The 12,830-nt window shown below is 37.8% G+C and overlaps 1 protein-coding gene across 4 annotated transcripts in view; it reads left to right on the top strand.

Annotated features, from left to right (window-relative positions):
• Positions 1-12,830, top strand: part of Ten-a (Teneurin-a transmembrane protein) — a 65,281-nt gene that overhangs the window by 20,266 nt on the left and 32,185 nt on the right. For 3 of the 4 annotated variants that reach the window (XM_073085660.1, XM_073085661.1, XM_073085662.1), the window contains 2 exons: positions 3,183-3,242; positions 12,582-12,829. In XM_073085660.1, the coding sequence (XP_072941761.1) occupies positions 3,183-3,242; positions 12,582-12,829 (308 nt within the window). The remainder of the gene's footprint in view (positions 1-3,182; positions 3,243-12,581; position 12,830) is intronic. The other variant, XM_073085663.1, reaches the window with a different exon arrangement.

The following is a 12,830-nucleotide window of genomic DNA, read 5'->3' as shown; positions in this document are numbered from 1 at the left end:
TTGCTCCTCCATCCGTAATTGGACTTCAAACGAACCAATTACCCTCTGACGTCACTTGTTGTTGCCGCTCCCAAATCTTTAAGTTTAAATATATTTTAAATTCCATTGTGTTCGTTTTCTTTTTTCGATTGGATCGAATTGTTTAGATGAGGCATTTATTATTTAGGTCGTTATTTAAATACAAAACTACAAGTTTTTCAAATTCAAACTTAAATTCAAACTCAAAGGTTGCAGAAATTGATTACATTTTTTATAAAGATGTATAATAACATTTTTAATACGTTTCAAAGCAAAACAAATTTTAACTTGATCGGATTTAACTCATAGGGAACGTCTTGCGTCCTGAGCTCTTTGATGTCGCGATCAATTTAACTAGTAACTATGCATCACATAGCGCATGTAAGCCGATACAGCTACCCGGCTAATTCTCTACAATAAAGATTAATGTTGTATTTATGCAAACTCTACTTGACTCTACATTCTTGTTCACTTTAATTAGCCGTCTACAAAGTTATATGAGAGTATGTTTGTTTCATTGTGTTGTCAACAACAACAGCAAAATAACTAATCTGATTAATTAACTTGAACATGACCACCCGTCTTTAATAATAATAATAATTCTATGTTTGCCTACCAAAGTTCAAATTTTGTCACAATTTCTTATTATAATAAATCTTAACTAATTTTTGAAAAAGTGTGAAATATGTCCATTATTATAACTGACATTTATCTAATTTCAAATATGGTTAAACATTGGTTAAGATTAATTATTACCAACAAACATAATTCTATTCCCGTTTTAAGAGGGCTAAAACCCATCAATCCTATCGAACGTATGTGACGTAACATTTGAAACAAAGGATGATCCTGGATTATCCGGCACAGTTTCACCGTCACGAAGTTGGACGTAAATCTTTCGAGCATCGACAGCCCGAGTTCCACAGTTATCACACACACATCCTCAACTATTCCCAATACTTATCTTCGTGGAGTTTGTAAACAAACCACTTTTCGTTTGAATAATTTACTCGTCGAGGTGAGGCCTGAATACAATGACGAGACTGTAATAGTTTCCGTTTTGAATAAGAGATGCCTATTGTTTCCCCTCAATATTGATTGCGTTCGTCGTCTCCGTGCACTGCGGAAGCGGGCCCGGATTTTGTTCCGCTGAGTTGCATGTACGAGTATGTCGCAGTCCAAACTGTTAACCAGTTAAAAGTACTTTTGACCAGGCTTTCGATAATAGTTCGGTAATACGGTTGACAAACCACCAAAAGTCGTTGTGTCAAGTGGAACTGGTTTAAAGTAGTTTTAACTGATTATATCAGTAAAAACTCTTAATACCAACATAGGAGTGAAATAAGATAATTTGTTCATTTAGTGTAGTTTAAAAGTGATTTGGACTAACATTGTCGGCCTTAAAAGAAGTAAATTTAACGTCAAAGTCAAGTTTGTTAAAACAACTTTTATTTGCGAATTTGCAGTTAGAAGCAAACCAATGAACTAAGTACTAATTCTCAGCCAAAACTAATTTCGACCAACTTGTTAAATCAAAATATATTTGTCTGTTTTTTCAGTTAAAAGTACTTTTGACCGGTTAAGAGTTTGCCTGCAACATGTACACTTTTTCATTAATAACAGATACTGCACCGCGGCTATACTCGAAAGACTTCGTAAGACGTTTCCTCGACGATATGTCTACATCAGCTCACATTAGCTTATGAATGATCTTCCGTAAACAATATTAAAGAGTTCGTTGAACGCATTCCTGGTAACGTAATGATGTTCTAATTATAGTTAGTAATATTTCGTCGCGTCAAGATGGCACTACATCTCGACAGTGACACAGACAGTATGGCCGTTTGTCCACCGCCACCGTCACCGACCCGATACCGCGAACGAGATTATTTCGGGCTGATTTTAATATGAAGTTACGGTGATAGTTCGTCCACCGCGACCGATACCGGCGGTTTATTTAGTTCCAGCTGTCACGCGTGTAACGGCTGTGTATGGACAAGTTACAATGTGTTTTATATTGCCGGCACATTGGCCCGTCAAAATCTCGGTGCCGATCTAGCGGTCAAGCTGATGTACTCGAAATATCGGCGGCCGGGATGACGGTGCTCGGGTGACGGACGTGAGGTGGACAAGCGGTTATAGTACATGTATGTACGCTACTTCGGCGCCGTCATTAATTGTCAGTATCGGCTCAGTGACGGTGGCGGTGGACAAACGGCCTATCGGTAGAATCAGCGCCAGCGCAGGATATTTCGGTGGCACGACCGATCACCGGACGCTTATCGCTGCAACGTATTTTAACCTAACCCGTTTTAAAAATAAACAAACCATCGCCGTACGAATAAATACAAACCTCGCTTTGACAGTGCCTCCTATAAATAACTGTAATGAATAGGCGGCTGGCATGACCGCAGTTATATGTAATGTAGACGTATGCTCGCTTAAATTTATTTCCCTCCCTTTTTTAAATATTTATATTTCACAACTCTATAGGCTGTCAGTTTTAACATACAACATCACTCAATGTCGATTAAATACGTTGTATTTAGTCATGAACGATAAACAAAACGTCAGTACTAATTGAAATTCGTACTTGTGAGTTGTATGACATAAAAATATTTTAAGGAAGCTAATAATAGAAACGGTTCTATATGAAAAAGGGCACAAAAAAGCGGACCACACAGGACGACTCCATTTGTCCAACCATACTCCCTGAGAGATAACAAACGCGCAGGGCACCGCTCTCCGTACCACTTATCTAAACACTTAGCCCGCACCATACACAAACAAAGCTGCGCCCTAACTCACTTTTTACCACGAAACGGCTTTTCTTTTTACCCTTTAGGAGTTCGCGGTACTGCATGCTTCGCGTGTCGAGTGCCTTTGTTTGTGTCCGGAAATTCATGCATTTTGCCGCAATGGGCAGTTAAGGGAAGACACATACGTTACTAAAGGAATGTCTTTTGGTTTAATTTACGATAGTCGACTGTTTCTATCCGTAATGTTAACTAGGAATTTAAACTAACATAACCGAGGTATAATGTATAAAAACTAACACATCACGGCTACGACGTAATTTGGAAGAACAAAAAGCCTTTTAAGACAAGAACCTACAAAAAGCTGCCGACGAAATCTTTCTAATAACAGTTTTGGTCTTGTCCAAGGTACACGTCATCGGGCGTGACTAACGAATGGCTCGCCCTACAGACCCTAAATTCAGAGTCGTAAGTATCAATGACACGACACCGCCGGGGCCCGAAGATTGCCGAACATTACCATAACTCTATCTGAACCATAAACGTAATTAGAGACACCAATAACACACCGAACACTCGAGATGCATTAATCCTTTGATTTGGAAGGGTTAATGCACTGAACCTACTTCAAAATGTTATGACCCACGGCATCCTGATACACTTAAACAAATACGAGTTGTAAAATAATCGTAACTTCCCAAAGCAGTAACTAGTTACGCCGAAAATACAACGCAGCCTCACGTGGGCGGATGGAAATTATTCACAAAACATCATAATGTAAATTTAGCCCATCGGGTACAAATAAAGAATATTTACATACATGATTGTTGTATACCTAAGCTCATAAATAAAATAGTTAGTATAATGCATGTTTAGAATTTTTAGCCGCTGTAAAATGGGCAGTTATTTATTTAAATGGTAAAAGTTGCATGCGAAGGTTAAGTCGGTGAAATTCTTTAGAACAACTCACATATTTTAGTACATTACACTGGTATATAGAAGATTATTTAGAAATTCTTTGAACAGTACAATAATCGTTACGTTACTTGGAATACGTACACCGTGTTCCAATTAAAAGAAAGGGAATTACGTAGTAGTTTTTTCATTGTTAGCAGTGCCATTACCGTGACAACTAGGGCTGCTTCTCACGATGCTAAATGCCAGTTTGAACGTTACAATCGTTAGGGCTGTAAATATTCAACGCGACTACCTGATATAAGCAGCTTTGCAATTCAATCGGGTTGTGGAAAACCAATGACCCAATACCCTTATCATTTACTGCGGCCGGTCAAGCGGAATGCTCGGTGCAACTTCAGTTATACTGCAATGCTCCAACTTTAAACAAACGACTACAGTATTTTCTTTTCCTACTGCAAACGATTCTGTTTCCATTTTCGAAGAATTGAGATTGAGAACATTGTTTATCGGTTGTGTTTTCTTCTGAACCGCAATGTCTATATACTTTACCTATATAAGAAAAACTTGCTCACACATAATTTATGTCATGGCAAAACGACTTTAACGCATATAACTTAATAAAATTAGAAACAGTTTGATTGTGAGAATATATTGTTCTTAAGATCTGCTAACTTTCTCCTCAGGTGTTTAAAAATACGATTATACTTATGTGGTGATCCATATAAGATTGTAAAAATATATCTTTCAAATCCGATGAAGAATTACCAACTACCTTGACATTACCATTTTCGATCAGGTAACCATAAAAAATAGAAATCATTTCATCAAGATAGAAGAATTCATTTGTATTTATTTATTAGTATGTGGACCAAGGAATCGGAAACCCATTACCCAGCCAACCACACAAACAACACCCATTGAACACGCCCTGACGTTGTGATTTATAAAATAGTAACATGTAATAAATTGCGGGTTGCTCAAATGGCACAATCATAATGCCGAAATCGAAACCAACCGTACTTAATTGATAAAATATAACCCATGGAACAACGATTCAATATATTTTACGGCCCATGACTCCAGTATGGCCAAAAAATGTAAATGAGAAAAATGTCAAAAAAGGGGGCGAAAATTCGTTTAGGGCGTAACAAATTCGAAGTATTGCTTATGAATTTATATTTACAAATTTTGATAATTGACACTCCTTTTTATTAATCATTTCTGTTATTGCAAAATACTTACTTACGTTACGTATAAAAATATCTCAATACTGTGATAATATTATTCTAAAATTAAATATTTCCTTACCTACGTAATTCAAATAAAAAATAATGTAAGTAGCCATGTATATTACGATTACGAAAAGCTTTTCATATAACAACTTATCCAAAAATGTAAATTAATTAACAACACACAAGCTTTCCTGGAAATGAGTTTATATATACTCCCAAACGGTATAAAGTAGATCTATATCATACCTATACACGTGTGGTGTACGTGGAATCTCATTAGTCTCTTTTATTAGGCAAATAGTGGCGTTAAGGGATGGCCCCACGAAGGCAAACATAATCACGGAGATATTGCGGCACTTATTTGGGGTAGAAACGGTGCATTTCACCGTTCCCTATGAAACACATTGGGATTAGTTTTATTTGAACAAGGAAAACAATTTTCTCCTCCAAATACCATACATTAGGTTAGACATAGTTTTATACAGTAAGGAGTAATACATGAAATATTTTATAATGTTAAGTTTAAGCTATATATTTTGGACTTTATATATCAATTTGGCGTCTTCAAAACCCGTATCGACTGAAGGCAATCTATTATCAGAGGGGGTGGTTGTGGAATGCGATAAAATTTTTCAATCAGGCAACTGCCGAAAAATATTTACAGTGTAACCCGAGGCAGGACAATATTGTGGAACGATACTCGCGAGGCGCCCGCGGCGACGGCACGGGCCTTCCGCCGCTTTGTGCCACTGTCGAAATAATATTGAACCCGGGGTGAAATACGGCCGCCCGCCCCCGGCTCCGCTCCTGCGAACCGTTTTTCCGTCCCACCGAACAATGCCCAGCGTTTAGTTTAAGACTGCAATTCGCACCACCTCCAATTTGATAGCTATCTCTGAAATAACTCGGTTTTATCGGTGACGGTCCGTCTTGATCAGTTCAAGGAACACTTATGACAAAACATCTGTTAAACTCGAAAAACATAAGTCACAGAATTTACGGAACTATTAACGTCAAGCAAAATTTCATGCTGTAAACTAAGTAGTAATTGCAGTACCACTTCTCTTAAATCCCAGTTTGAATAGGATTTTATAGTTGTTACAGGTAAGAATTATGGTTTACCATTTTAAATCAAATCCTACGCGTTAAATCCAATCGCTTTTGCTCAGCCCGTGCTATTCTTGTAAAATCTATTGCCGCGCTAAATTTGCATTCCTATGGCATTACCATAATAATATCTTCAAACGACAAGTTCGTAATAAAAGGTTATCGCTATCGCATACGGGCTCCGTTAGGTATGGAAATTGGAAGTGCGCGCCGCCCCGCTCCTCAGGGCGCTCGGCTAATGGAAAATTGTTTATCACTATCAGGTTTCTGCGCGTGAGCACGATTATTTACGTGCGGTTCCCCGCAGTCTATGACCGGCCAGTAATTGGCCGCTTATTCTCTATCGCTTCCATTCATTTCTCGCGATAATACTACCCGGGGCGCAGTGGCGCGCACCGCGCTCATTCCGCGCTACTGCAACAGATTATCCTACGATAATAACCGTTTACATAAGGTATCTCTGATCGTATCGATTGTACACAATACCTTCTATAAATTAAATTCCGACATAAATTACTCCAATAAAACGAAACATTGTATTTCTCCCTCCAGGGAAGATTAAAGTACTTAGATACCATTATTTCTAAGAGCAGAAATGATCGCACGAATATGAAGTTAAAAATAAAATAAGTGCCGGTGAAGTGCTATGTAGAGTTTCATGTGGTTCATATGCATTCAACATTCTAACATTCCAGTTGCATTAATTATACTTGTACAAAAAAATAATGATCCCACATGTGCCTAGGTAACGACCGGAATCGGACTCTCTATAATTAATGATCAGGATCTCCTAAAGCAATGACATTTGCGCACAGTAAATCACGTCTCACAGAGAAAACCGCACGAAAACTGATTCCGCAATTATTTATTAGGGCTTCCGTCGCGTAATATATTTCTAGGAAAATTATACTTGCTAAATATACGCGAGTGGGTGCACTAGGCACGGCGCGACGCACGGGGCACGCTTCCATTCATGAATCAACTTCAACGTTACCTAACCGAGTCCTCGGGCAACTAAAACAAACAAACCGGAGTTATTAATAAGAGTTGCGAGTTCAATGATTTCGAGAGCTGCATTCGAATCGCGGGAACATCACGCGCGGATTTATGGCTCCTCATTATAATGTTCGATGCAAATCAATACGTCGTTTCACTATCAAACAAGTCGAGATTCGATCGCCAGCTGATTACGGCGGAAGTGGATAGCAATTTACAAGTCTAGCTGACTCCTACGCCCGAAATAAATTAAACTCAATCAACTGTCATAGTTCATGTTGTTTATTGCCAATATTCGATTAAAAACAAGATTTCATAATTAATAGGTCAGTGCGGTCATTGATATTTAATTATTTATTGGTCCGTAATCGCTGGCCATCAGTATCAGTTAAATATAATACATTATTACACATTTAATCAAGTATTTGTGTTAAAACGATAACAAATTAGTTTTGATTCCTTTTAGGCATTTTTATTGTTACTAAGTATATGTTTAAAATTATATTGGTTAATAAATAACGCTTTCTACATATATAGCTAATTATTACAAACACTAACACCCAAATCCAGAAAAGAAATCTATATTAATGATATAGATTTATGTCTGGCCGGGGATCGAACTTGGAACCCACTGCATACTCGTATCAAACCGGCACGCGGTCGTAATAAAGAACCATTATCTCAGGACACTGTTAGAATAAACTCTGAGAATGCTCAGTTTACGTCGTACGGCTTCACATTTATGTTCTAATTAGGCGGGGAAGCAATAAAAAGTGGGATGGTGGCGTGGAGTAATATTTTCTACAATATAACGACGCGCACCGAAGACAGCTCCTCCTAAATCCTGGTTCATTAAAACATTCGCCCTTTATGAAAGACATCAGTGGTAATTTTATTCCTTGTCTTGAACTAAACTCGGAGGGCGGAAATTGGCAGAACCAAGCAACGCCATTGTTACACATTTCGTTTTAAATCGAGGGGCTTTCTTAAATTTACACCCATGACTTGCATTACAAGTTCGCGGGGGAGAATGGAGGGTTGCACGCCACTAAAACTCCGCTTACTAATTTTGTATTTTTGAACACTTGAAAGTGTAAGTTTCACTTTACGGAATAACATTTTGTTTTAAAATTACCGACGTAAATTAGTTGTTTGTGAAGGTCGAAAAGTTATTTTTGTTTGCGTAATTATGAGTACAAGTAAGTGCGGAACTTTTATAAAATGTGTTTATAATTAGACATTATAAATAAATATAGAGTTAGTTTATGTTTGAAAAAGCTACTGAACTAGTTTAACTAATATTTTATTCTGAAACTGAGAATAAAATTAGAGTATTATTATTTTACAAGAACTTTGAAAAACTGAACATTTTGGAAGACAAGCTTCCCTACATAGTGAATCTTCGATCAAAAAGCGAATTATTTAACGAATACATAATCTCTTTTGTTTGGAAAGACGAATAAAATTATAAGTGCCTTAACAGCAATAAAGCACAATAATTATTATGACAACCCAATTCAAATTCAGAGAGTTACATATAATTTTTGTAACTAAACATTAAATAAAAAATTGTTACCAATTTAATGACAATTGCCACATTTCCACAAAACGTTACCCACTTGTGTGCACGGAAACGAACCACAAGTTTCTCGTTAGTACATACTTACATACATAACCCGCAGTAAAGCACAATAACTAATATGACAACCCACTTCAAATCCAGAGAGCTACATATAATTATTGTAACTTTTTTTATAATATAAGAGTAGCAAACGAGAATGCAGTCCACCTTACCACACCCTTCAAAACGGAACACAGTAGCGCCTAACACTGCGATTATTAGGCAGAACTAGGTGTGGCGGTGGAGCCGCCGGAGTCGAACCACAAAGGGTTCTGCCACCTTCAAAACTACTACAATTATTATGACAACCCAATTCAAATTCAGAGAGTTACATATAATTATTGTAACTAAACATTAAACAAAAAATTGTTACCAATTTAATGACAATTGCCACATTTCCACAAACCGTTACCCACTTGTGTGCACGGAAACGAACCACAAGTCTCTCGTTAGTACACAATTGTCCTCCTTTTAAAGTGTTGGCGCCCGGATGCTATTTTAAAGTTTACCCGTTTTTATTTTTAACTTCACCCAGATGTCAAGCCTTTTTCAGGTATCGTTACTTATAAAATTGTTTCTATTCACTAGATCTATAATTTCGCTGAATCCGTACCTATTTATAAGAAGTGTTATAAAAAGACTTTATAGCTGATTCATACGCGAGTCATTTTATAAATTTAAAGTTACTAACACCTAAAAATATGAATTGACTGTTCGAATTGGGATGAGATAGATTAATATTATATAGGTTGGGCGTACCTAATATTAGAATACGTGGTTATTATAAAATCAATTGAATATTGAGTACATCTTGATTTTACAGCCTCATGTACCTCTATTATTACCATTTAAGTTATCAAAGTAAAGTTGAGTACGTATAATCTTATAAAAACTAATTGCGGCAAATGGTCCTACTGTTAAGTAATGACTGTCCTCTATAAACATCTGCAACTGAATATAAAAGTAAACAAGGACAATATGGGTTATAGATTTCTCTTGACGAGACAAGCGTTTTAAAATAATAATGCTAAAGTACGATATGTCTTCACAATAGCGAATCCTACAATTCATCTTTACATCTTACGTATCCGCTATAGGACCCGTTATAATTGGGCCAATTATGTCTTTAAGTAATCTATAGCCTTGCGAGGTTATGTCCTGTGAGCGTCCAGTCTGAGATATTTACAAACACATGAGCCTTAGGCCTGCGTGGAAATTACTGTTAAACAAATAAAAATCAACAGATAAATATTGTTGCTACAAAAACCGGCCCTCATTCAGCATTCTGCAACGCCGATCATCGAAGCGATCATTTTAGAACTAAAAGCATAGCGGCTTACCTCTGCAGACCTATATTTAAGGGCGAGATGCAATAAAAGCACATCGTTGTCCGGTCCATTCCCGCACGACTTGCAAGATAAATGGACGGCACGGAGCGAGCGACTCCAAGGAGACGCGTTCTCACGGCCCGTGCCTGCATTTTATTATTTTTTGTTTCATCTGGTTTCCGAGTTAGAGGTCGGCGGAGCCCGTTTCGAAACTAGAAGTGACCGCTGCACGCGCGATTACCGCGATAAAAACTATGCGACAACTGCGTGCCTCGGACGACTAACGAGTTACTGCTACCTGCAGCGAACCTGTACTCGGTCGCACCCACCACACCACTAATTGTTTTTATCTCCCATTCCTCCAACTGTTTATGATATTGATATTGGATTACCGTTGCATTAATCGAAGGGATCGCTTAAAATTACTCACGAAGGCATCTCGGACGTGCCAGTCGTTGTGTGTGAATTAGTTACGAGGTTATAAGCCCTCGCGTTAATTAGACACGGCTTTCCGACTGCGCAACACCTCTCCTCATTATTTACTGCTTCATTAAGAGCTCACTCACGACGAGCGGCTGTCAAAATCCCACCGAACACCCGTCTGTCCGCGCTTGAAATATCGCGGTATTGTCCTACAATAGTCACTGTCGTCGGCCTCGTTAATTGTCTCACCGCTTCTCCGCCGAGATCTCCTTTATTCTAACCCACGACTTTAGCTCGTGAAATAGAATGCGCATTTCCGTCCCGACACCGAGATCCGTACATAATCATATTGTGAAACATAACATTGCCTTACCACACAATTTTCTTGAACAAAAACAAAATAATCGTTCAGCTCATTTCGGTAACGCGCGGAAATGATGCGATTTGACCGATAATGATCCGTGTACGGTATAGATAATAAAAAACACGTAATGATGATGGATTTAACGAAATCAATTTCGTGTACAGTTACAAATGCATGGTCGCCATTACAATGAACAACTTGAAAACCAGAAGGTAATAATACGATGCCAGCGCACTTAGCATAAAATTGATTTTTTAATCGAATTAATACTCGTATATTACCTGTATTCTTATTTTGGTATTATACATCTGTGAAATAGATTAAAATTGAACTTATTCTAATTTTAATTTGTAAATTTTGTCAATTATTTTTCTAAATAAAATATTAAGTTTGAAAAGTAACTGAAGAAATCTATTAAAGATTATTCGTCCATATTCACGAGGAACCCTATTTCCTCCATTAATAAGAAAACCTTAACAGCTAACCTACTACGTGTGAGCACCCTTTTAAAGTTCGTGATGGTAAGTGCCGTTCAACAGTCTCTTGGCGCTCTTCTTTCAGCCACAACTAGCGCCAAATGTGATTATCGAAGATAAACCATTTACTACAGTTAATACAATTCTTTAAATAAATTCCAAAAATTAGAATCACATTGTTTTTTAATTTGACCTGTTTTTATTTTTTTATCTTAGATTAAGCTCGAGTTTAAACGGCATGGTAGAGCACCAAAATTATTCTTAAAATATTCACAATAAAAAAAGCTTTAAATAAAACGTCACTAGTCGGTGTAACTATAGCGATTAAAAAGCATTTTTATTTTCAAAGACATTTACATTTTAAAAACATTACAAATATATGGTAATGTTTGCAAAATCGGTACTCACTGTGTAAATATTGTACGAACACAATTGACTTTTTAAAGCATTGAAGGGCCGAGCTCTGTGCACCGCTATTGTGATTTTTGTACACGATTTAATGAATTCGCTCTTCCACCGAACGATCCTCGGGCTACATTCAAAGGAAAATTACAGTCGAGAGGATCCTCGAAACAAACCCTTTAAGAGTCACGCTTCGTTCTCGCTAAACTCGGTCCAATTATTTCGAGTCGTTTTTACTTATTCTTTTTAAAACTAGAGGTCCATTATATCGGCGTCAGTTGGTGGATGGGTCGCTTCACCATATGTTATTCGAACCTTAAAAACTCACGACAGCGAACTTCGGTTAATTGATTAATGGTCTCGGGGCGGACACGTTTAAATGCTCCGATCATTGTTTTTTGTCGGGCATTCCTGATAATGATACCTTTGGATTGTCTAAAAGACTTTAGTGTAGCGGCCGCCATATGGTGCGGAGCGCAGATTCACTACGCGACAGTTGGCGCTTCCCTCGAATTAACTTAAAATCTTACCTGGGATTTTATGAATCTCCAACGGATATTAAAAAAAGTATACAGGTATGAGGAAATAACGTAATTTACCGTTGAATATAAAATGCACGGCGATTACACTTTTTAAATAAATGATGTTTTAGAAATACTTGGTATAGGTGCCTTACTACATCCTTTCAAATAAACACAGCAGCGTTACACATTACTGCTAGTAATTAAAAGTTTATTTATGAACACAGTTAAAGTTTGTCTTTCTACAAACTTATATACCTAATACTACTTATATAAATTACACGTAAACCTACTACATATAAGTATTGAAATTATCTATGATACACGTGCAGTATAATTTCTTTTTTCGAAATAAGTTACATAATATCTGAGTCCAACATGTATTTATCATGATACACTAACCCTAACTTCTTTCACAGGCTGGCCGGTGCTGGTATGCCGAGTGGCATGAGCGGGACGCTGGGCGGGCACTGCCAGCTCGCGAACCAGCCGCTGGTGATGCCGGGGTTCCCCCTGCGCGCGAACCAGCCGAGCCCCGTGCCCGTGTACTCGCCCTCCCGCTTCCACATAGACAAGCGATGTCAGCACCGCTGCACGTGGAAATGCCTCGCCATAGCCATGATCTGCCTCTGCGTCATCCTAGCGGCCATGCTCGCCTACTTTATAGG

The sequence above is a fragment of the Epargyreus clarus genome, unplaced genomic scaffold (assembly GCF_041222505.1).
Source record: "Epargyreus clarus isolate Ecla_fem2 unplaced genomic scaffold, WU_Ecla_fem_2.2 ptg000023l, whole genome shotgun sequence".
In the NCBI taxonomy this organism is placed as follows: domain Eukaryota; kingdom Metazoa; phylum Arthropoda; class Insecta; order Lepidoptera; family Hesperiidae; genus Epargyreus; species Epargyreus clarus.
Note: the sequence above shows the minus strand (reverse complement) of the source record. Positions and strands in the feature narration are given on the sequence as shown.